The 22,606-nt window shown below is 36.4% G+C and overlaps 2 protein-coding genes across 4 annotated transcripts; both read left to right on the top strand.

Moving 5' to 3' along the window:
- The first annotated feature begins 643 nt into the window (after positions 1 to 643).
- si:ch211-91p5.3 lies at positions 644 to 9,533 on the top strand. 3 transcript variants are annotated; one of them, XM_043228465.1, is made up of 20 exons: positions 644 to 940; positions 1,207 to 1,332; positions 1,434 to 1,556; positions 1,687 to 1,839; positions 1,931 to 2,110; positions 2,184 to 2,361; positions 2,944 to 3,060; positions 3,173 to 3,358; positions 3,438 to 3,575; positions 4,148 to 4,282; positions 4,395 to 4,781; positions 4,917 to 5,054; positions 5,239 to 5,376; positions 5,806 to 6,042; positions 6,133 to 6,339; positions 6,427 to 6,645; positions 6,786 to 6,929; positions 7,717 to 8,019; positions 8,106 to 8,243; positions 8,793 to 9,533. In XM_043228465.1, exons 1-20 carry the CDS (start codon positions 740 to 742, stop codon positions 8,879 to 8,881), a joined length of 3,537 nt encoding a protein of 1,178 aa, XP_043084400.1. In that variant the 5' UTR covers positions 644 to 739; the 3' UTR covers positions 8,882 to 9,533. The 3 variants fall into 3 exon arrangements, with proteins under 3 accessions (XP_043084400.1, XP_043084403.1, XP_043084402.1); XM_043228468.1 differs by having other exon boundaries at positions 6,133 to 6,291; XM_043228467.1 differs by having other exon boundaries at positions 4,151 to 4,282.
- Positions 9,534 to 18,060: 8,527 nt separating this feature from the next.
- On the top strand, positions 18,061 to 22,606 carry hyal6 (hyaluronoglucosaminidase 6). Its single transcript, XM_043228554.1, has 4 exons — positions 18,061 to 18,213; positions 18,296 to 19,060; positions 20,014 to 20,103; positions 22,169 to 22,606. The coding sequence occupies exons 1-4, from the start codon at positions 18,061 to 18,063 to the stop codon at positions 22,604 to 22,606; spliced, it is 1,446 nt and encodes a 481-aa protein (XP_043084489.1).

The following is a 22,606-nucleotide window of genomic DNA, read 5'->3' on the forward strand; positions in this document are numbered from 1 at the left end:
CATATATACATTATATATATATATATATATATATATATATATATATATATATATATAATGATTGTTTTCTGTGCCGTTGAAACTACCATATTTATCACCAAGATAAATTTGTCAATAAATACTCGTTTTGATCGTTTTGATCTCCACTAGATGGCGCTAACTAACAGCTCTTTTAAGTTTCTCCGTTCATGAACTCTTTTCTTAATTATACATAACTTCAGTTCTAAGTGTTGATTCACATGCGTTCACTTGCAAGTGATGTTTACCCTGAATTTCAAATATCACGCCATATTCCTTAATGTGCTTGATTGGATGAATTGTAACTCTCTTTAGATAATAATTAGGGTTACAAACCCAATAATGAATATTCATCTCTCTCTCTCTCTCTCTTTTATTATATATTATAGATATATTCTTGGTGTTAAAAATATTAAAAAAGGAATGTTTAACGCAACAAACATAAGCTAATGAAAAAACAAGATCTTATTAATGCGATAATACCGACATTAAAGAGATTCGATTTTACTTTATTGACTACGGTTACCATGGTACTAAATATCAACAAAGACGTTATCCCCTTTCGATTAATATTCTTTCGATAGCGCCCGATGTTGATTTTTTTAGATTATCTGGCAACCCGGAGAGTCAGCTGACCCGCTTAGGGAAAGCGGAGGCGCGTCGCAGCGCAGCTCTACTGCATCGAAAGAGTGATCGATCCCCGCGACTTTCATCAGCGATCATGAGCGGCGCACAGTCTCACGGTCGCTTCAGTGATGAAAACTACAAAAACTGGCTGAAAACCACGGAGAGCCTTTACATACTGAGGAACCGCGTTCGGGGCTTCATCGAAAAGGAAACCGAAACCTATCACAGTTCTCTTCGAAACAAACCTCAGCTCAACACACAGCCCTGTCCTTTAAAGTGCAAAAATGCGAATAAGGTACACTGTAAATGCGATGCCGATCAAACAATAGAAATCGCCTTATTTTATTTATAATGTATATGTAAAACGTAGTAATACATTTATCTATCTGGACAGACAGCATATATCTGATAGACATGCTACATACTATATGCTACTATTCATACAAATTTAGATTAGTAGCAGTGTCATTTGCCATTTGAAATAAAAGTGCATCAGCACAAATGGAAATGCACCAAAAAGTGTATTACCATGTCTCTTAACCTGTGTTTGGCTTCTTTCAGCTTTGTCAGTCGTGTAAAGACTGGAAGAAGGAAATCGGTGCCAATCATAATGGCAATGACAATTATATGTACTGGGACAACTGTCTGCCTCATCTATGGCCTACGGATAAGTGGGAAGTCGCCAAAGTAAGCATAGAGTGTTGCGATTGAGTGCTGTCTGTTAAATCTTCCTGCTGCATGGGGAAACAAGGATTCACATTGTTGACTGCACATATTTCTTATGACAGGCACATATGCCGCGTGGGCACACGAAACATCGCACGTTTGATCAGTTTGATATTGCTGCCATCCTAAACTTAATGAATTTCTGTAAACACTTTAAGAAGATCGAAGGGAAGTTATTGAGAGACGTAAGTATACCGAAGAGGACATATCCTTTATTTCCCTTCAGTGTAGATGTTTCAGAACTTCTATGTGTGAGGAAGCTCTCATCTTGCGCTGGATAATACGTTTTACTCTTATTTTTACTCAACAATTCAGGTGATAACTGTACGGAACAACGTAATGCATTCACCCGACTTCAAAGTGAGCAATGAGGATATGAAAAAGCATCACAAAACGCTCCTGAACCTGGCCAAGGAGCTCGAACCGCACGTCCCAGAAATGAAAGGCTTGGAAAAGGAGATAACGAAGGTGGATGGAGATGATTCGTTTTGTTATTTAGGATAATGTTGCTTTTCGGTGTAATTTGATCATTTGTTCTTTTTTTCAAATTCCTGTGCAGTTTTACAACATTTTGGACAAGAATTTCAGTCAAGCCCCGTGTGAGGTAGACGGTCAACAGGAAGATGTCCAGGCCATGAAAGACCGCCAGAGTGTTCGGGATTGTGAGCAGCAGGCCATGAAAGATAAGATTGAAGCGTTTATCGCTCGCTTTGAGGAGAACCGAGATGAAAGCGACAAGGTAAGTAGAGTCGATCAGCACTAAATCCTGTGAACTGCATCGTTTCGCTTCTAAAACATGATGTAACGTTTAGGAAAAACATCGGGACATGAAACGTTTCCTGGACTTCCTGGACCAAAACAAAGATCTGCTGGAGAACCTCGGTCCTGAAGTTAACAAACTCAAAGAGATGCAGGCGAGAGTAGATCAACACGAGGAGCAGATCAGCAACCTGACAGGAAGAGTGGACCAACTGGAGAAAGGGACACCTTGTGAGAAGAAAATAATACCATTGGCGTTTGTTTCATTTTGGCATTTGGCTTCTGCGTGCTTTTAATGCGTTCTGTCAGCCGCATTAATACTACTTATATTTAAGAAATTATAATTAAGATTGAGTCAATTCCTTGTTAAAAAGTACACTAAGCATAATTGTAAAAATAGTACATGCTATAGATATAATGTGATGGAATATACTTAAGTGTGATCTCAATTTAATGTAATGAGACACGTAATTTGCAATCAAATGTATTTTAGTGAACAAAGTCAATGAAAACGTATTTAATTCGTTTACCATATATTTAAATACATTTGTAATTGCTCATTTGTAATAATAAAGTAACGTTTGAAGTTTTAAAAACATAATTTAAAAGTAAAGCTTTTGGTTTTAGCATTTTTTTTGCAAAAAGTGCATTTTTTGTGCAAAGGTTCTATCACGAAAGTTTATTGTCTTAAGTAGTATTTTGATTTTAATGCAGAGAACAAATTAATAAGTGAAATTATGCAAGTTTAACTCACCTCGAGTCATTCTCAGTTTGAGTCCGACTGTATTCATTCCAGTGTTTCTTCATCAACAGTACCAATGTTTCCTGGCAACCCACTTAAATACAAAAACCACCTTTATGAATACTGTCAGTCAAAGAAATGGCCAGATGACAAGTTCCCTGATTTTTCAGAGGATCAAGAATCCCAAGGTAACAAATTCATCATCCGTTCAATTAACATTAATTACATCATTGCGTCTTTAGAAACAAATTAAATTGTATATGTACACATATACTCATGCAGTTCACGTCCTCTACACAGGTTACAGAGGTAAAGTGAGGGTGAATGGGCAAAGATTCACTGGCAAAAGGGTGTTTAACGACAAAAAGGCCGCTCATCAGGAGGTTGCATACATTGCCCTCGAGCAGCTCAAATTACAGGAAGAAAGCACCGATGAACCAATGAGCTCAGTCACGCAGCCCGAGGCCTCCTCTTCATCTTCCTCAGGTAAAATATGACTTTTCAAAAATGGGATACTCTGAGATAGGCATACTACAGCACGTCTTTTAATATTTTGACATTTCAGGAATGACTTTCTTTGGGAAAGTGACGGTGGATCTCAATCGAGAAGTTGCGTCTGACAGATGCTCTTCTAAAGAAGAAGCGACTGAAGGAGCTTATAAGGTTTTGTGGGAACGTTTTTGCATCAGTGGTCCAATAAAAGGTAAAGTACAAATCTTTAGCTTTAAATGTAACATGAGGCCAAAAAACTAAACAATCGTAAGCCTTAAAATAATTGTTAGTTTGATAAAATACTGGGAAATGTATACAAAAAAATTTGGATGTGATGCTTTTGTAAATAAATCTATTTCAGGTTTGTGTAATAAATCTTAATTTTAACCCTTTAATGGGCAAGAATCCCTTCCTTTTTTTTAAACACATCAGGACTCTTCCTTTAATATTCAATATTATGTTTTATGTTTTTCAGGACGAAATCTATTATAACAATATTTTCTGAAGTGTTTATGTTTTTACGGTTAAAGAAATAGTTCACACAAAAACGAAAATTCTGTCATCATTTACTCATCCTCAAGTAATTCCAAATCTGTATGAATTTCTTTATAAAGCTTGTAGCAAGGCTGTTTTGGGTCACCATTGACTTTCATAGTATTTTTTCATCTAACTATGGAAGCCAATGGTGACATTAACAGCCCATATTTTCTTCAAAATGTCTTCAGCAGAACATTCAGATATTCTGAGTTTGCTCAATAAAACTGGTTTTCTTTCTCGCTGCAGCAGGTCAGACCTACAAGTCAGTGACAGTGGGATATTTCAGTACAAATGGCTTCCCAAAACCAATAGAAGATTTTGATGACAGCACAACCATCTGCAAGCTCAAACTCGTTGGGCCTTTTACTTTTAGCGACAAAGGTAACTGCCCTAATGCTCTTAGTCATTTGTTAAACACGATTTACCTACCTTCGAAAGGTTTGGTATTGATTCACAAGCTATTGTTCGCTCACGTTTACCTTGCATTTCTTAGATGGCTCCACCAAGAAGAAACAGGCAGAGCAACAGGCAGCTAAAGTTGCTCTGCAGCATCTGTCAGGAATCCTTGGCTGTCCTCCAACATCAGATACGGAGAAGAACTTCAAAGGTGTTCTGAAGGAGCGTCTAGACCAGCTGAGCATCAGAAACCCTGTTTATGACACAGTTGATAAAGCAGAGGTCAGTGAAGAGCCCATGGCCATCGGCACCAGCTTGGACGCGGTTACTTCTACAGTATCTATCAGTGAGGAAGAAATGAAAGAGCCTGCACGGCTCCCATCAGGCCAGGAGTCAGTCCGTGTTCCTGTTCCTGTGCAGCCAGATCCTCCAGACCCCAGCTCTCCAGCCTCACTGAGGAAAAAGCCCAGGATGGACTGCCCAGGTAATGGTGATGTGGAGACACCAGCAGGGAGGGCTAGTGATTTCCAGTTGTTTATTTGTCAGTTGATTTATTTCGTACTCGACATAAACCTTTTATTAAACATTTAATAAAAATATATATTTCCGACTTTTTCAGGAAACACCTTTTATGGGAAGGTGACTGTGGATCTCAGTCGAGAAGTTGCGTCAGGCAGATGCTCTACAAAGGAAGAAGCGGCTGAAGCTGCTTATAAGGCTTTATGGGAAAGTTTTGGCATCAGTGCTCCAGCAGAAGGTAAAGGAGGTCAAAGTTATATGTCAGTGTATTCATGTGTACAGAGTTTCATCTATACTTGAAGCCTAAAATCTTTCACATAAAATACCTTGGTGTAACTGTGAGCCAGGTGTCAGAATGCATTAAGATATGTTAAAATGGTTTTCAGAACAGCGTAACCAGGTGTTAATGTTTTCTATAACAGGTCAGACGTACAGAACAGGGATCATGGAGTATTTCATCACACATCATTTACAAAAACCAACAGAAGAGTTTGTTTATGATGAAAACACAACCGTCTGCAAGCTCAAACTCACTGGGCCCTTTACTTTTTGTGACAATGGTGATTAAATTTTCACTTAAGTAAATATTTTTATTATATTTTTTGTTATATTTTTCTTGTGCTGTCAAATGATTGATTGCAATTAATAGGAAAATAAAGGTTTTTATTTACATAATATATCTGTGTGAATAATACTGTGTATATTTATGTATAAATGCACTACATTAAGTACATATTTTAAAAATAATTACATGTGCTTGCATCAATGTTTATATTCATATGATATATACATATACACACATATGTACTGATATATATATATATATATATATATATATAAATAAACACACAAATATACTGTGTTAAAAAAGGGAGGTTTGGATGTGATTAATTGCGATTAACAGTTTTGACAACAGAAATGCAGTTTATTTTGTTTAGTACCCCCTGTACTGTGGAAAAATATTATATAGTGTCTCTTACATTTCTTAGATGGCTCCACCAAGAAGAAACAGGCAGAGCAACAGGCAGCTAAAGTTGCTCTGCACCAGCTATCATGGATCCTCGGCTGTCCTCCAACATCAGATACGGAGAAGAACTTCAAAGGTGTTCTGAAGGAGCGTCTAGACCAACTGAGCATCAGAAATCCCGTCTATGAATCAGATGAGAATAAAGCAGAGACCAGCGAAGAGCCAGTCACCAGCGGTGTGAGCCCAAACCTTTCGAACTGTGAGTTCAACTTGAAAGAAATTACTGATTTTTTTTTATCTAGTCTGTACCGTATATTTCAGAAAGTAAAGGTTTCCTATTTGTCTGCAGTATCTGTGAGTCAGGCGGCAGCGAAAGAGCATTCAGAGTCTGAAAGTACATCCACATCAGCTCAGATCCCATCAGGCCAAGAGCCAGTCCGTGTACCCGTTCCAGTACAGCCGGACCCTCCAGACTCACTGAGGAAAAAGCCCCGGCTGGATTGTCCAAGTAAAGATGATGTGCTATTGCAGGGGACACCAGTAGGGGACGCTAGTGGTACATCGTAATAAAAAGAATAACAAGGTTTTTATTATGTGTTGCAACTGTGTCTAATGTAATTATTCATCTTTGTATATTTTACAGAAATCAACGATCTGTTGAATGTATATAACCTCAAGCCGCCACACGTGAACGTGGAAAACATGAAGTGTGATCAGAATTTCAAATGTACTGTGACAGTCAACCTGGAAAACTATACTTATGCTAACAAACTACAAGGGTACGACACCAAGAAAGATGCCATTAGAAAAAGCTACCTGTTATTTGGCTGCGCGATGGCCATTTTGGAAGATCCCAACGCAGGTATTTTTGTGCTTTAATGCACTTTATATATATATATATATATATATATATATATATATATATATATACACACACACATATAAACAATAAATGTAAATTCCGTATTTAATGCTTTACCTTTTCTTTACCTTTAATTCAAGATGAAAAGATGTCCATTGCGCTGGTGAAGCAGCACTTTACTCAGAGGTCTCTTCCTCTTCCTCAGGAAGATGTTGAAGAATCTGAAAAGCTATTTTACTGCTCACTAAAGAACATAACTTACGATGTGAAGTACGACGGACAAGGTTAGTGAGAGGAAACGAGTCTAAGAGAATCAAGTGTCATTTCATTTTAGGGTCAATGACAATTAAGTGTGTTTAAAAGACATAAAAAAGGAATAGTTTTGGGTTATGCTATAATTATCTATTTGTTTTTTTAAAGAAATTAAAAGGCGATTATCTGCACCTCAGTATTATTGTATTATTACAGTATTATTATAGTATTATTATTATAGAACGGTATGCAACAATAACTTCAATTTTAATTGTAATTGAAATTGTTAAATGGATGTCACTGAGATGACAAAGCCCTCCCTGCAGCGACCCTAACCCTACCCAATACCTTATTTTTAACCTTCCATATTTCAAAAAGTCACGTTTTTGCGTTATGTTATCGTGTTTTTTATTGCGTTCGTTTGCTGTGTTTTTTAGTTATTTTTTTGAACCTAATCCAAATGACCCGACCGTATTTTGATAGAGATTAATTTGAATGCACAATGACAAAACGTGATGTCTGAAAATTGTTAAAAAATGGAAATGCAGTCTATTTTTGGTGGGCGGAGTTAGTGTAAATTGACAAAAACGTTAAACAAATGCTTCATTTACAATCACATTTTCACGGCTTTTCAAGTCTATAAAAGTTTTTCTTTTCATCGTAATTAATAAACATCATGCTTTTGTTTTGTTGGGAGACGTTTTACAGCTTAACGCACTCAGTTATGGTTATTTATTTAGATTTACAGCCCTCCTTAAAGCAACGCGTTAAATAAAAACACGTCATAACAGTATGAATCTTCGAATGCGTTTTTTTCAGGGTCCTCCGAGGATGAAGCCAAGTTAAATGCTCTCCAGAAAGCCCTAAGCGCACTATCACCTCTCCTTGGTTATCCTGCAGCGCTCGGAGCTGACAGCGCTGAGGAGGTGCACCATCAGCTGAGCTCTATGCTGAACGGGGCCCGGCAGAAAGAGCCTGTCCTTGACCTGAGGTCCGAGGAGCGGGCCTCCGTCCAGCTGTCTTTCTCTGAATACACACTGAAGTGCACGTGTCAAAGCAACAAGAAAGCAGCCCGAAATCATCTGAGCGAACGCATACTGGGTCTGCTGGGGGTCAAGACAGGTCAGAGCCATCAGAGGCCATCTTTCTTAATGTACGATATTAGAAAGTGGTAATGAAACGATCCTGCTATGAACTTCTTACACCAGAAAACAATGCGTCTTGGAGAAACAGCTTAGACGAGTGGTTCGCAAAGCAGAATCTGGCAAAGCCGTCGTTTAAGGACACAGAAGAGGCGCTCGGAGCCAAGGCTACTTTCTCTGTTCAGTTAACCTGCTGCAGTCCAGGTGAGCTCACATACCCACAATAAAGATTTTACGTTATTTAGAAATATTTAGTCAGAAATATATGCATGAAGGTAAAAAAAAAAGGGAAATATTATTCAAATGTAAAATATATATTTTTAAATGAAATATTATTAAAATGAAAATAATACATTTTAAAATGTAATTTATTCTTGTGCCGGTAAATCAATCTTTTAATTGCTGCTCAAGACATTTCTTATTATTAGTTTTACAGTTTTAACGGTTGCATTTAATATTTTTTTGAAAGCATAATACATTTTTACGATTCCTTGATAAATAGAAAGTACAAAAATGTAAATGTAACATTATACTGTAAAAATATTTACTGTCACACTCGGATCAATTGAATGCATTCTTGTTGAATAAAAGTGTTAATTTCTATATAATACTAACCCCAGATATCAGAATGGTAGTATATTTCAGTTACAGTTTTATTCATATTAATAATCAAAGTGAACAGTTCTGTGAAGAAGTGTAATATTCGATATTAAAATATTACAGTTGGTTACAAGTTGGTTGTTTGATTTCTAGGCTGGGAAGACAGCTGGGAAACGGCAAAGTCGAAGCTGCTTCAAGAGCTCAAGCTCAGATTTCAGTTTCTGGATGACAAAAACAATTGAAATGTATTTTAGCTGGAAAAAAATGGTCTGCTTGTCCCAGTCACTTACTCTAACTTGACTTGTCCTGGTGAAGCTTTTCAGTCCTGGCAATTTTAGGGTGTTTTATTTTTTCTTTTGAATACAAATCTAGCTTTACATGTTTAAATGTTAAATTGATTTATTACATCTTACATTTCCCTGAGATTTAAATCAAAGACCATGGCACTGAATGAAACTAGATGTATTTTAAGGACTTTTACCACAGTTATACCAGCTAAACAAACAAATATGAATCTAGCACTGTGCGTATGATTCAATGAGATGAGAGACACTATTAACAGTCTGGTTGTGAATCTATTCATTCCACACTTGACCGAAGAGTCATTTTACACTATTTACTTTTATTAGGAATTGTAGCATGATGTACATGAATCAGATCTTCATAGGGTTTCAAGATTACCTGTCTTTTATATATTTATTCATTTTGATTAATGTTCCTCGTGAACTGTTGACTGTGCAATTTAAAACCTGTTTACAATGAGCTACAAAAATGTTTTAGAAAAAGTGTATTTTTGTGTATTACAAATGCTCTCTTGACACTTGATTTTAATCGGTAGGCTGTATAACTGACTTATGCATACATCTGTACAAATAAAATAAATTATTATACAAATCAGCATTTCATTTCCACATTTGGCAAGATAATAATTCATGAAAAGCCCATTTTTCACATTAATACGCTGTTTAACTGTGACCAATTTTGCTTGAATATACCGGACTATACAGTTTTAACTAATTAAATCTTTAAAGGGTTACTCCACCCTAAAATGAAACCCCCATGTCAGTCCAAACCTGCAAGCCCTTCGTTTGTCTTCAGAACACAATTTAAGATATTTTGGATGAAAACTGGGAGGCTTGTGACTGTCCCATTGACTGCCGAGGAATGAACACCGTCAAGGTCCAGAAAAGTATGAAAGACATTGTCAGAATACTCCATCTGCCACCAGTGCTTCAACCGTAATGTTATGAAGTGACTAGAATACTTTTTGTACAGAATGAAAACAAAAATAACGACTTTATACAACAAATTCGGCATCGTAAAAGTTACGTAAAAGTTAGCAGTCAATGAAACAGACACAAGCCATGATTAATGACAAAAAAAATTTTTTGGTTGGTGTAAAAAACTCTTTTGACACAATAGTGAAGTGCTGCTGAATGAACTGACCACCAGATGTCCGTGAAGCGCTGCGCTCTTAATGTTTTTGTAATGATGGGGCGTGAGGGAATGCGTGTCAGGTTTTATTCCAGCAGGATGTTAAAGCTACTCTGGGTCAGGATGTTCTTTCTGGATGTTCTTCACACCCAGAGCCCACCAACTTAAGGCACCAGCTTCATCCAGACACACAACACTGTCTACTGCTCATGTTCCTCTGGTCTAGTGATTACTTGCTCTGAGGAGTCATTTCAATGCACAAACATATTTTTTTTCCATTCATGTAGAGGAAATGATGGAACCCTGCCCTGCTCATTTAAGTTCAGGGCCACCAATGAAGAATTTGTTCCCTTGTTTTGGGTAAATCATGGCCAGATTTTGCTCCGGTTTAATCGTATAAATTGTGGCAACAACTTCCATACATGCAATGGACTGTTATCGCAGTGTGTGTGTTTTAATGTAGCCTCTACTGGTGGTTTCTGCAAATCAAATCCCTGAATTTTTTTTATCTTTTTGTAAAAAGAAAAAAAGTGCTTTCTCTGCCATTATCGTACAGAAAATTATTGTTAGTGATTTACGTGTATTAATTTGGCGGATGCTTTTACTCAAAGCCACTGTACTAGGAGTGAATAGTTTTACTAATAAAATAATTATAAAGATAAAAATGACTGGATATTGTATTTCTAGGCCCATGTATTTCCATTTCAGCATTACTTAAAATTATAGTTTTTATAAATACTTTAAATCATTTTTACTGCATACGAATGTTAAATCTTTAGTATTATCAGTGTTTATTTTCATTTAATTCCATATTTCTATATAGCTTAATTTCTATGTAACTTGATTGTTGTTTCAGTTTTAGTCATTTCAGTCACTGACAAGTCATTTTAGTACTTCAACCTACAATTACAAATCTACTCTCTCTGGTTTATTTTGTCAGGCGAAATGGCACATTCTGCACTTTGATTGGTCAGATCACCTGTCAATCAAACTCACAGCAAAGGGTCATTTGAGCATCTTGCACATTCTGCTGAATATCTAATTTTGTATTCTACAACTTTTTTTGGTGATCTATCACTTTAAATATCTTGTTTTCTATCAGATAATGTGCTGCAACCTGCTCTTTTTCCATCTCTGATGTTTCGCCCTCACAATGTTTGCCCCGTCTAAGACATAAAGCTCTGAAACAGACCTCTAAACTAGTTCATCGTTTTTTAAGTGTACATAGATATGTATATATATTTTTTATTGGACCATCAGGGTGGGCTGAAGACTTCGGGAGAAAGGCCAAGCTCACGATCGGAGCCAAACCTGGCTGATACTTTCTAGGCCAATCATATATATACCCTGCACAGCCCTCAAATGCACTGTAACACTACGGATATACTACGCTAATCGTACACCTCCTCACACTGTATTTGTACTTTGCTGACTGAGAACAAACCCCCCCACCACCACCCCGCTACTGTTACATAAGAATATGCAACCTAACCGTAGTCCTTGATCTGTCTGTGCTGCCAAATACTGTCGAAGTATGCAATTTTCGCGTTTTGCAAGCAGAGAAGGGGGACTTCCTTTGGTGTGGGTAACAAAATCAGATAAACGCTGACAGGAATGCACCATTGAAATGCCAAAACAAGTCCTTTCAAAGAAAAAAGTAACACCGTATTTGAAAGGAAACAGTAAAGCTGTAGGTTATGTGTTTTAAAGTGCGAAGGAAGAAAGGGAGAAGCTGGCAGGTGGTCTCGTGTAAGTGCCAGAGATACTGGCTCCCACCCTGTCATGTAGTCTAAACGTTTGTGTCTGAAACGTTAATCCACCTGACATTACAGAAACTGTCTACTGCAGTGGATTTACTCTCCATAACAACAATCAGATTGCATTACGGTAAGAAGGACGAACGTGTTTTCACAACTGTTTAAATACAAGAACGAATATCAAGTGTGTTTCTCGGTGCTGTGCTCAGCATATTCTCAATACATGATGCTTTCATAGGCTAGACGCTCTCGTTTTTATATGGCTCAGTGACATTCGGTTTTTCCACGACAAGACAAGGTCCATTCAGACTGTAAAATTGTGTGCGGTGCGGATATTTTATACGATACTGGGGTCATTAAATTGATTTTTTTTCATAAATACAATTCAAACAACTAGATCTTCTCCCCTTTTCTTCAAAGCGTACACTCTTGTAGCTCATTGACCCTTACAATGAAACCCTATAATTGAACATCAAGTCCCAAAAACAACAAAAGCCAAAGCATTTTATTATAATCAGGCTAAAATCACTCAGAATTATTGCATTCGTGGAGCAGCACTGACTGCTTTGGCATGTCGGCAGTCACTAATTGCAGTTCATCTGGGAGCCTGACGAGGAGGAGCCAAATCAATTAACAACGCAAGAGTGCGCCAACGCCACTCAACAACCTCACAGCAAACCCCCGATAACTGATATCTCTGAACATATATAGCACGCCTCAGCTGGATATTCAGTCAAAAGACAAGATAATTACACCAGATGTGCTGGAACCAGCGGCTGTCGAGGAAATCTCGTCTTTGGCTTAAAAGGTTAGTGCAAAGTGATTATCGAAATTAAGAATCCATCTTTATCACGTGTTCAAAGCTCACTGCATATAATGCAGGATTCAAAGCTACAAAGCATGCAGAAAGCAGGGCTGGTATTGATACTTTTTTTTTTTTTTACTTCCCGGATCCTTAATTGGCTAAAAATATATTAGGCGCATTTTCCACAAAGTAAACATTAAGTCACCGTGCCATTCGACGGGAAGTGGTCACCGGGAAATTACCTGGCGTATGTTAATAATGAAATCATTTATTTGTTGTGGACTAAATAACCATTGAAACCCATGGAAACTAATAAAATAATAACGTTCAAGGGAAGCTTTTTGGTGGTACAGTAAAGTGTGTGTGTAGAGCGAGTTCCTCCTAATTAGGACCGGACAAGTTCACGGCGGATGGACTCGAGGGGCTTTCAATAGCGACAGCAGTGTATTCATTGTGAGGACAACCTGCTTCATGGGAACCGTCCAAATGTAGAGCGACAGCACATAAACAAACTCCTACCAGCATGTAATGTGGCCAGACAAAGCACATAAAGCGCTGTAAATATCTATGGGACCCTGCAGGTCATTCAGACAAGACTCATGGGGACATATTTGCTGCACAAAGATACAGAAAAGGGTTCTTTGCAATGTACTGCGGAGAAAATGTACGTTTTTGCCACAAAACCACAACTATGAGAAAAATACAATCAAGCAGGGGAAAAAATGAAATTGAAAATGAAAAAGCCACATTGTAAGTCACAGCTTTGAAGCACTGCAATTGTGAGGAATAAACTAGTGATTGAGAGATATATACTCATTATGATAAAAACCATAAAAAGATATAAAATTACATTGTGACAACTGTAAATAAACTATTATTCATATTTTGAGATATAAAATCAGCTGTGAGAAACAAACTCAGAATCGTGATGTAAATGTATAAACAATAAAAAAAAACTAGTGACAGAGAAGGTCATTATTCATATTTTGAGATAAAAAATCTTATAGTAATCTAATATAAATATATTTTAAGATCAACTATGAGATAAAAGTCACAATTATGAGAAACAATTTCAGAATTGTGAGAAATACAATATGTGAGATAAAAAACTACAGTGCGAGATATAAAGTTATAGTTTTGAGGTAATGTAATTACGAGAAATAATGTAATTTTGAGATACAAAAATCACAATTATGATAAACAATTTCAGAACAGTTAAATATAAAGTCTTATCGAAAAATTACAGTTAGGATGTTTAAAATTCCAATTGGGAGAAATAAAGTTGTGAAATAGAGATTTTGAGATATGAGAAGTCAATTTTCGAGTCATATTGTGGGATATGAAATCACAATATGATAAAGCCTCACTGCAAGATATAAAGTTATGGATCCAAGATATAAAATATAGCAGGTAATATATACAAGGTAATAAAGCAGTCATTATACAAAAGGCCAAATTTTGATAATACCTTGCTTCAAGATGTTGACGTTGGACTTGGCCTGCAAGCCCTTTTCCATAAGCATTATTGGACCAACATAAATGATACACATATGTATTTCCATAAACAGACTGCAGCAGGCAAAAACCACATCTGCTGGCTTAGTTCTTCTGTTCGTTGTTAAGGCTAAGCAAGGCAGTCGTACTTTCTTACCCCCGTCTAACATATCCCACATCAGCCATGCGCCATATGTAAATCATATTTATAACATTAGCACATAATCACATACACACTTATGCTCAAACAGGCTGTAAATATCAAATTCATAGGCCACACAGGCCACTGTGACATGTTTTGGAAAGTACTGAAACATTTCATCACTGAATTTCACGCTAAAGCTCATGTTTAGAGGAACGCCAGAGGTTGTTACACTCAAGACCGTTCGCTTGCAGACTTTACGAGAATCATCTTGGAAAAGCTTAATGCAGTTACAGTCTTTTCCCAATTGTCAGATGCAGCACGATGTTTCTGAGCTTATAGGTTTAGCAGAGGCCTGGTTCCACATGTATTTTTTTCCAGATTGCTTTTCAAGTTAGGGAACGCAGGATTCGGAGGATTGCGAGCATGAGGCCTTCTGATTGCAGCCGACCACTGCATTTCTTCCAGCTGCATGCTGGTTGCAATGTGAAGTGAAAGCATTGTTCATATCGAAGAGGGTTACTTTGGCCTGCTTTGGGGTGATAAACGCAGTTCTAAGTCACAATGCAACAAATAAATTGGAGATATATAGTCCAGTTGTGAGACAAAGTTACCATAATAATCATGATTTTGAGATATAGTAGTTGTAAAATTGGGAGATAGAAAAAGTCACACTGTAAAATATAATTATCAGAAACAAAATATAACATAATTCTGAGATGCAAAGTTACATTGCAAGATATAAAGTCACAGTGGAGAGGTGCAATATTGCTGTTGTGGAAAAGCAAAATAGCGATTGACAAGATAATTTCGAAATATAATGTCATTGTGTGGGTTTAATAGTTGCAAGAAAACAAATTGATAATTACAAGATATACAGTTAAATGGTTAAATATACAGTTAAAGGTATTACAATTGTGATTGTTGCAAGATAGAAAGTCACAATCGTGAGAAACTAACTCAAATTTAAGAGATTATAGTTGATGAAATTGCAACTACGTGAAATAAAGTAGTGATTAGGGGTCACCTTTTGTGATAAGAAGCCACACAAGAAGCATAACATTTTTCGATATGGTGTCACAGTCAAGAGGAATTACATTTCAGTTTAGTTTTGATTCGTTTTTTACTCTGCGGGGGAAAATACGTTTCAGTAGCTGGATAACAGCAGAATTGAAAAAAATGAATAACGCACAAATCTTAAATCGTTTTTTTTTTTGTTTGTTTTACATTTTTCGAAAACCCATAAACATCCGTTCCAGTTTGAAATGAATAAAAAGTTTGATGCCGAAAAAAGATGTGCAGCTCCATTGCCATCTGGATTCAATCAGTCCATTTTGTAAAGAAGAGAAAGAAAACGCAGTTGGTTCTCATGTCCCTTGAGCACTGTCTGTCTGAGGAGAAAGCAGTGCCAGTATGTCTCAGACGGGTTTTTGGGGGGTCTTTTTTGTGGTTGGGCACTGTAGATGGTTGTGGTTTCTGAAAAGACTTAGTGACTTCACCACGTTGTTGCTCTTGGTTAGATGGACAAGTTTCACTGCCATCTCACTGCAAGAGGAAATGCAGATCTTCCACATGTGCAGTAAGCTACATCATTCCTCTTTTTTATCTGAAAAACTCCCACAAACCCACGAGAAGGAAACGCCATCCATGAAAAATATCTGAGTGGAAGAAACCCTTTCGGATGGTGAATTGATATCATTGTTTTCTTTTGTCTTTGTTTTCTCTTCGAACCAAACCCGTTTCTTAAGAATTATTTGAAAAATAAATAGGCCCGAAAACAGGCACGTTAAGGACTGCTTTCATTTACGAGGCCCCCCGAGTGTACACAATCACACTCGTAACTGTGAGAGGAATTTGACGGAGATTAGCAAGGAATTTTAATGTAACACACATGACATTTTCAAACGTCAAATCAAGGAGGAAAAATAAGATCAAAATGAAGAATTCCAAAACGCCTATAAACGGTTGAAATGGTGATATGAAAAATTCGTATCTCGTCGTTTAACATGATTTCTTGTGTTACCCAAACCAAAGTTACAAAACACTTTCCAAATATCCAAGGGTCTGTGTTTAAAGGATTAGTTCACTTTCAAATGAAAATTTCCTGATAATTTACTCACCCGAGATGTTTATGCATTTATTACTTCAGTCGAAAAAAAAGGTTTTTGATGAAAACATTCCAGGCTATAATGGACTTCAGTGGAAGGACAGAGTCAGTGTTTACAAATGTGGAAGAGGAGGACCGATCAAAAGCGGTTGAATGTTCAATGACACATATTCAGATGTCTCTGTGTCCGTTTAATGGTCAAATTGTGACTTTTCACGAACTAGGGCCCTTATTCATTGCGCAATATTGTTTGTAGCCCTTTAAAGCTGCACTGAAACTGTAATTTTGACCTTCAACCGTTTGGAGTCCATTGAAGTCCACTATATCCTGGAGAGTTTTCATCAAAAACCTTCATTTCTTTTCGACTGAAGAAAGAAATACATAAACATCTTGGATGACATGGGGGTGAGCAAATGATCTGGAAATTATAATTTGAAAGTGAACTAATCCTTTGAGGGTCTATATAAGGCCGTAAATATAGATATTGTCAACAAAGTTGGGTAAAACTGCTCCTTTGAGCAACATTTTACTGCAATTTTCATGCAAATATATTGCATACATCTATATATTGTAATTATGACTGGATGAATAGGAAAAAACAGGTATGATATATAAAGGAATAGTAAAAGAATCATCTACTAAAAAGTTTGGTTACACTTTATTTTAAGGTGTGCTTGTTACAATATGATTATACATTTGAGGAATGAGTAACTAAGTTACTATATGGTTAGGATTTGACTCAGGGTTACTTGCATGTAATTATGCAAAATGTATTGTTATTACAATAGTAATTACATGTGAGTAACAAAGCCACCTTAAAATAAAGTGTTACCAAAGTTATTTCTGCCAAAAGGACAATACAAACAACACAAATGTAGAGGTGTAAGTATTTCTTCTAGAATTTCTATTAAATTTTATTTTAGCTAAAGATTTTATAAATGTTTTATTTTTTTATTAGAGTGCTCTCAAATGATTAATTGTGAATTTTTTACACAATATGTACTGTGTATATATAAATGCACACACATACATGTATATATATTTCAACAAATAAAACAATTTTATTTTGGATGCAATTAATGACCAATTATTATTTGACAGGACTATTTGTTTGTATTATGTTTCATATGTAAAATTTTCAAACATGTAACTAATATAATATAATATAATACTTTTCCAAGGATAAATATTTATGTACAGCTAGACAGTGTTTTTTTTTATTATTTTTATAAAATATAAATATTAAATTTAAAAATAGGAAATGTAAATATGTTTGGAACCTAAAATTGGAATAAATTAAATCTAAATATAAAAAGTTCAAAATAAAAATGACAAAACCACAAAAAAATATTACTAAAAAAAATAAAAGCCAATTCAAAATATCAATAAACACTAGCAAATCCCAGTTCTGCTAGATTGCAGTCACCTAATTAAGTCTTATATGCATGAATTACATAACTGTGCATTGAAATGAGAGGACAGTCAATTGGGTACAGTACAGAGGATCATTGTGCGGTGGAATCTAGAGCACCACGGCTCAATGACCCTCATTTGTCTGTCACTCAAACTCATCTTTGATTATCTTTGTCAAATGACCCTCATGATGTAATAATTTTTTCAACAGCGATGTGATTTTTCATATTTGGCTTGTGGGTTGATCGATCTATGAAGGCATTGGGGCGATGGCGCTGATTGGCTTCCTGGCGGCGGCAGTGTGTGGATTACTGGTGGCTCGGGCAGATCAGCTGAAGCAGGCCCGAAGCCCTTTGTTGCCCCATCGTCCGTTTGTGGTGGTGTGGAACGCTCCTACTGAATCCTGCCGTCTTCGATTCAAGGTTGAACATGTGTCAATAATCTAGCAAATGTTGTGTGTGGTCCAAATGATGGGAATAACTTCTTGTCCGTCTCTTTAACAAGGTGGATTTGGACCTCAGTGTCTTCGACATTGTTGCAAACCACAACGAGACCTTGAGCGGACCCAACGTGACCATCTTTTACCACAGTCACCTGGGATACTATCCTTACTACACCAGCTCTGGGGTCCCCATCAATGGTGGCCTTCCTCAGAACCAAAGCCTGAGCAAGCACCTCAGCAAAGCTCGAGCCGACATTGACAAGCTCATACCCGTCAAGGACTTTCACGGGCTTGGTGTCATCGATTGGGAAAACTGGCGACCGCAGTGGGTTCGCAACTGGGGCTCGAAAGACATCTACCGGAACAAATCCAAGGAGCTTATAAGGAAACTGCATCCTGGTTGGCCGCAAAGCAAGGTGGAGAATGAAGCAAAGGAGCTCTTTGAGAGAGCCGGACAAGTATTCATGAACTCAACATTGAGTCTGGCCGAGAGCCGAAGACCGCATGGCCTTTGGGGGTTTTATCTGTTTCCTGATTGTTACAACTATGGCTATAAGCAGCATCCTTTGCGTTACACTGGAGAGTGTCCTAATATTGAGCATGTGCGCAATGATCACCTGATGTGGCTGTGGAAGGAGAGTACGGCTCTCTATCCTTCCATCTACCTTGACTATGAGCTCAAGTCTTCAGCTAATACTGTTAAATTCGTGCATTACCGTGTCAAGGAGGCCATGCGGATTGCCTCGATTGCCAGGAATGACTATACCCTTCCTGTTTTTGTCTATTCCAGGCCCTTCTATGCATACACATTTGTTGTCCTATCAGAGGTGAGTAGAACTTCACATATAGGGTTAAAGTTCAATAATTAAGTTTGAGTTGGGAGTTGAAAAAGTGATTTCTTTTTATTTATTTTTTTTGCCTTTTCTATAATTTAAAGGGGGAAAGTAGCCAAACAGCATCTTCTCTTGAAATCCCATGATTTTAATGGAATAGTTAACCAAAAAATAAAAATTCGGTCTTTTCAAACCTGCAAGTTACCTTAGATTTCTAACGTGTCAGTTGCGTTGCTGTCTACATGCCGGGTCAGAAAGCTCAAAAACATCTTAATTCGTGTTATAATGATGAACGTAGGTCTTTTGGAACAACACGAAGGTGAGTAATTTATAACAGAAGTTACATTTTTAGGTGAACTATCCCTTTAACAACTGCTTAGAAAGTATTGAGTTGCTTTACTCCGTTCCAGCTTGCTGCTTAGCACGCTTTCCTGTCATACAGAGGAACCTGTCAAACACACATTGTTTTAATCATTCGTCAAATACTTGAGTGACAGACCCACTCCCTAAATCACCCACCTCCCCGGCATCTTAAATGCCAGAGATATGCTTAAACACTCATCTGTCACCTCATTATGAGTGGAATGTTCCAAATCAAACTCTGCAGTAGGTCTGCAGCCGTGTTTTCAGCTTGATGGGACCACCCGCCTTTCTAGACAGCGAGGTACATCACAAGGTAATGTACTTATTATGACTAGTTAAGGTTACAAACGATAGCTTCCATATGTTCATTGTTATAGTGCAGGCTCCAGACCTTACATTATAGATGATAAAAGATATCATTCATGGCTACATATAAAAGCTAAACCATACATACAAGCAACGGAAATTGTGATGTTTGTGTTGAGCAAAACTATCACCAAATTTATTGTCTAGGCCTGCTACTATATGACGTGGTCTCTTGCTTTTCTCCATTAACAAAGGAAAACTATATTAATTTTGAACAGAGTGACCTGGTCCACACTATAGGAGAGAGCGCAGCCCTGGGGGCCGATGGGGTGGTCTTGTGGGGCTCCTCCGAATACGCAAGATCCCAGGTACTCATTATTTAGCGCGGTTCAGATTCTTTTGAACGTTTCTTAAGCTCAAGGCTGCATTTGTGTCATCAAATATATAGTAAACAGAGCAATATTGTGAAATATTATTACAATTTTAAAGAACTGTTTTATATTTCTGTATATTCCGAAATGTAATTTACATCTGTGATTTTCAGCATAATTACTCCATTCTTCAGTGCACAAATCATTCATCAGTTTTAAAAAAAACACAGTTTTTCATCACTTTTTCATAAACTTTATCAATTCAATGCATATTTGCTGAATAAAAGTATTAATGTTAACATTTATAAATAATTAGTAAAAACATACATGGTAATGTTATGAAAGCATGTTTCCTCCACTCACTGAATGAAAAACTGAAAAGGTAATCATGACTTTTTTTCTCATAATTGCACGATAACTTAATTGTGAGTTCATATCTCGAAATTTTGACACTTTTTGTTCTCGCAAGATATAAACTCGTAATTCTGAGAACGTATCAGTCTTAAAACTGGTTTAGTCTGAAAAGCCGAATCAATATTGTGACTTTATAAATCATAATTCAGACTTTACAACTGGGTTTATATCATGCAATTCTGAGAAGAAAAACAAACAAACAAACATCAGAATTGCGAGATAAAAATATATTTTTATTCAGTGGTGGAAAAGGCCAGACTGAAAACAAATACAGATTTAATCATTGAATCAATAATCCTGTAAATGCTAACACTATCCTGCAACATTAAATCTGCATTTTGCTGCATTTTTTTAGCTTAATTTGCTAATATTAGCAACCATAACCCACCGCATTTGGGGATCAGCATCTGCTTGAGCTGATGGTATTAACATATTAAACATGTTTAAGGCTCAGGAAACCTTCCAACCTCAATTCATATTTTAACTAGTATCATTGTGACTGATAATGGCGTCTCTGTGGTGATTTACTGTATCACACAGAGACAGACGTGCTCCTGAAGGACACATGCTCATTTTGTGGGTGAATCCCGTTTCCTGTTTACAGAGAGCGCAGGGTTAAGAGTAAACTGAAGCAGATGGAAAGATTTAACAAAATGCTCATGTGTTTTTACGTTGCGTGACATAATGGGAATTATGTTTATTCGTCTCGCAAGTAAATGAGCCGAGACAATTTAACTCACTGGAAGGAAATTTCTGATTAGTTGCATCATGTTCGGTGAAGCGGATGGAAGTAGATTTTAACAGAAATTATCTTTATTATGAGAAAAAGTAAGAAGATGGCCAGTATTACATTTTCTAATGTTTTGTGTAAAAAATTTAAAATAAAACATTAAAAATGGAAATGAACTATTTTAAATACTACAAGTGAATTTAGGCATTCTAAATAAATAATAAACGAATAAATAACATTGTTATTAAATTATTATTGTTATTTATTATTATTATTATTATTTTCTTTTATAAAAGATGAACTTTTCGTGAGCATTAAATCATGGGAAAGATGTAAATGTAAATGTTCTAATGTAAAAATGAGGCAACTGCACAATAATTGACCAGTTTTATTTCTGCATTTTCTATACTATTTTTTGGTAATTTTTTTTTTTAACAAATTATTATTTTTGTAATATTTAAATTTATTTTAACTAGATTTCCAGAAGGCAACACACATTTTTAGATCTAAAACTTTCTCATTTGGAAAAGTGTTTAACCTACAATTTATATATTTTTAATTTTATTTAAATTAATAAATAGTTAACAGTAACAATATGCAGACACAATCTACAGTCAATAAACTGAAAAAAAAAAAAATATATATATATATATATATATATATATATATATATATATATATATATATATATATATATATATATATATATATATATATATATACTGTATATATATATATATATATATATATATATATATATATATATATATATATATATATACACATACATACTGTGTATATATATATACATATATATATATATATATATATATATATATATATATATATATAAATACTGTATATATGTGTAAAAAAGATAAAAATATCTTTTACACATTTGTGTTTGCCTTTGCGCAGAGAAACTGCTTGACAGTGAAGAAGTACATTGACGGTCCACTGGGTCACTATGTGATTAATGTGACTTCAGCTGCTAAGCTGTGCAGCAAGGCCTTGTGCAAGAAGAACGGCAAATGTGTCCGTAAGAGCCTGGACTCCGGGGCCTACCTGCACCTCAACCCTCGCTTCTTCAACATTCGACTCAACCACGGCATCCGAGGACCACGCTTCCACGTCAGCGGCCACCTCGACAGCCAAGACATCCTGGACATGAAGCACAAGTTCACCTGTCAGTGTTACCAGGGCTGGACGGGCATCTACTGTGAGATGCCCCAGATAACAGAGTCTGTCCCGTCCCACCTGAGACAACTGTTGCTGCTCCTGTCCCTTCACTTCTCCTGTCTGTCAGTCATCATGTTCTTGGGTCTGTGTCTCATTATTAAGTGTCTCATACTGTAA

The sequence above is a fragment of the Puntigrus tetrazona genome, chromosome 25 (genome assembly GCF_018831695.1).
Source record: "Puntigrus tetrazona isolate hp1 chromosome 25, ASM1883169v1, whole genome shotgun sequence".
NCBI lineage: Eukaryota > Metazoa > Chordata > Actinopteri > Cypriniformes > Cyprinidae > Puntigrus > Puntigrus tetrazona.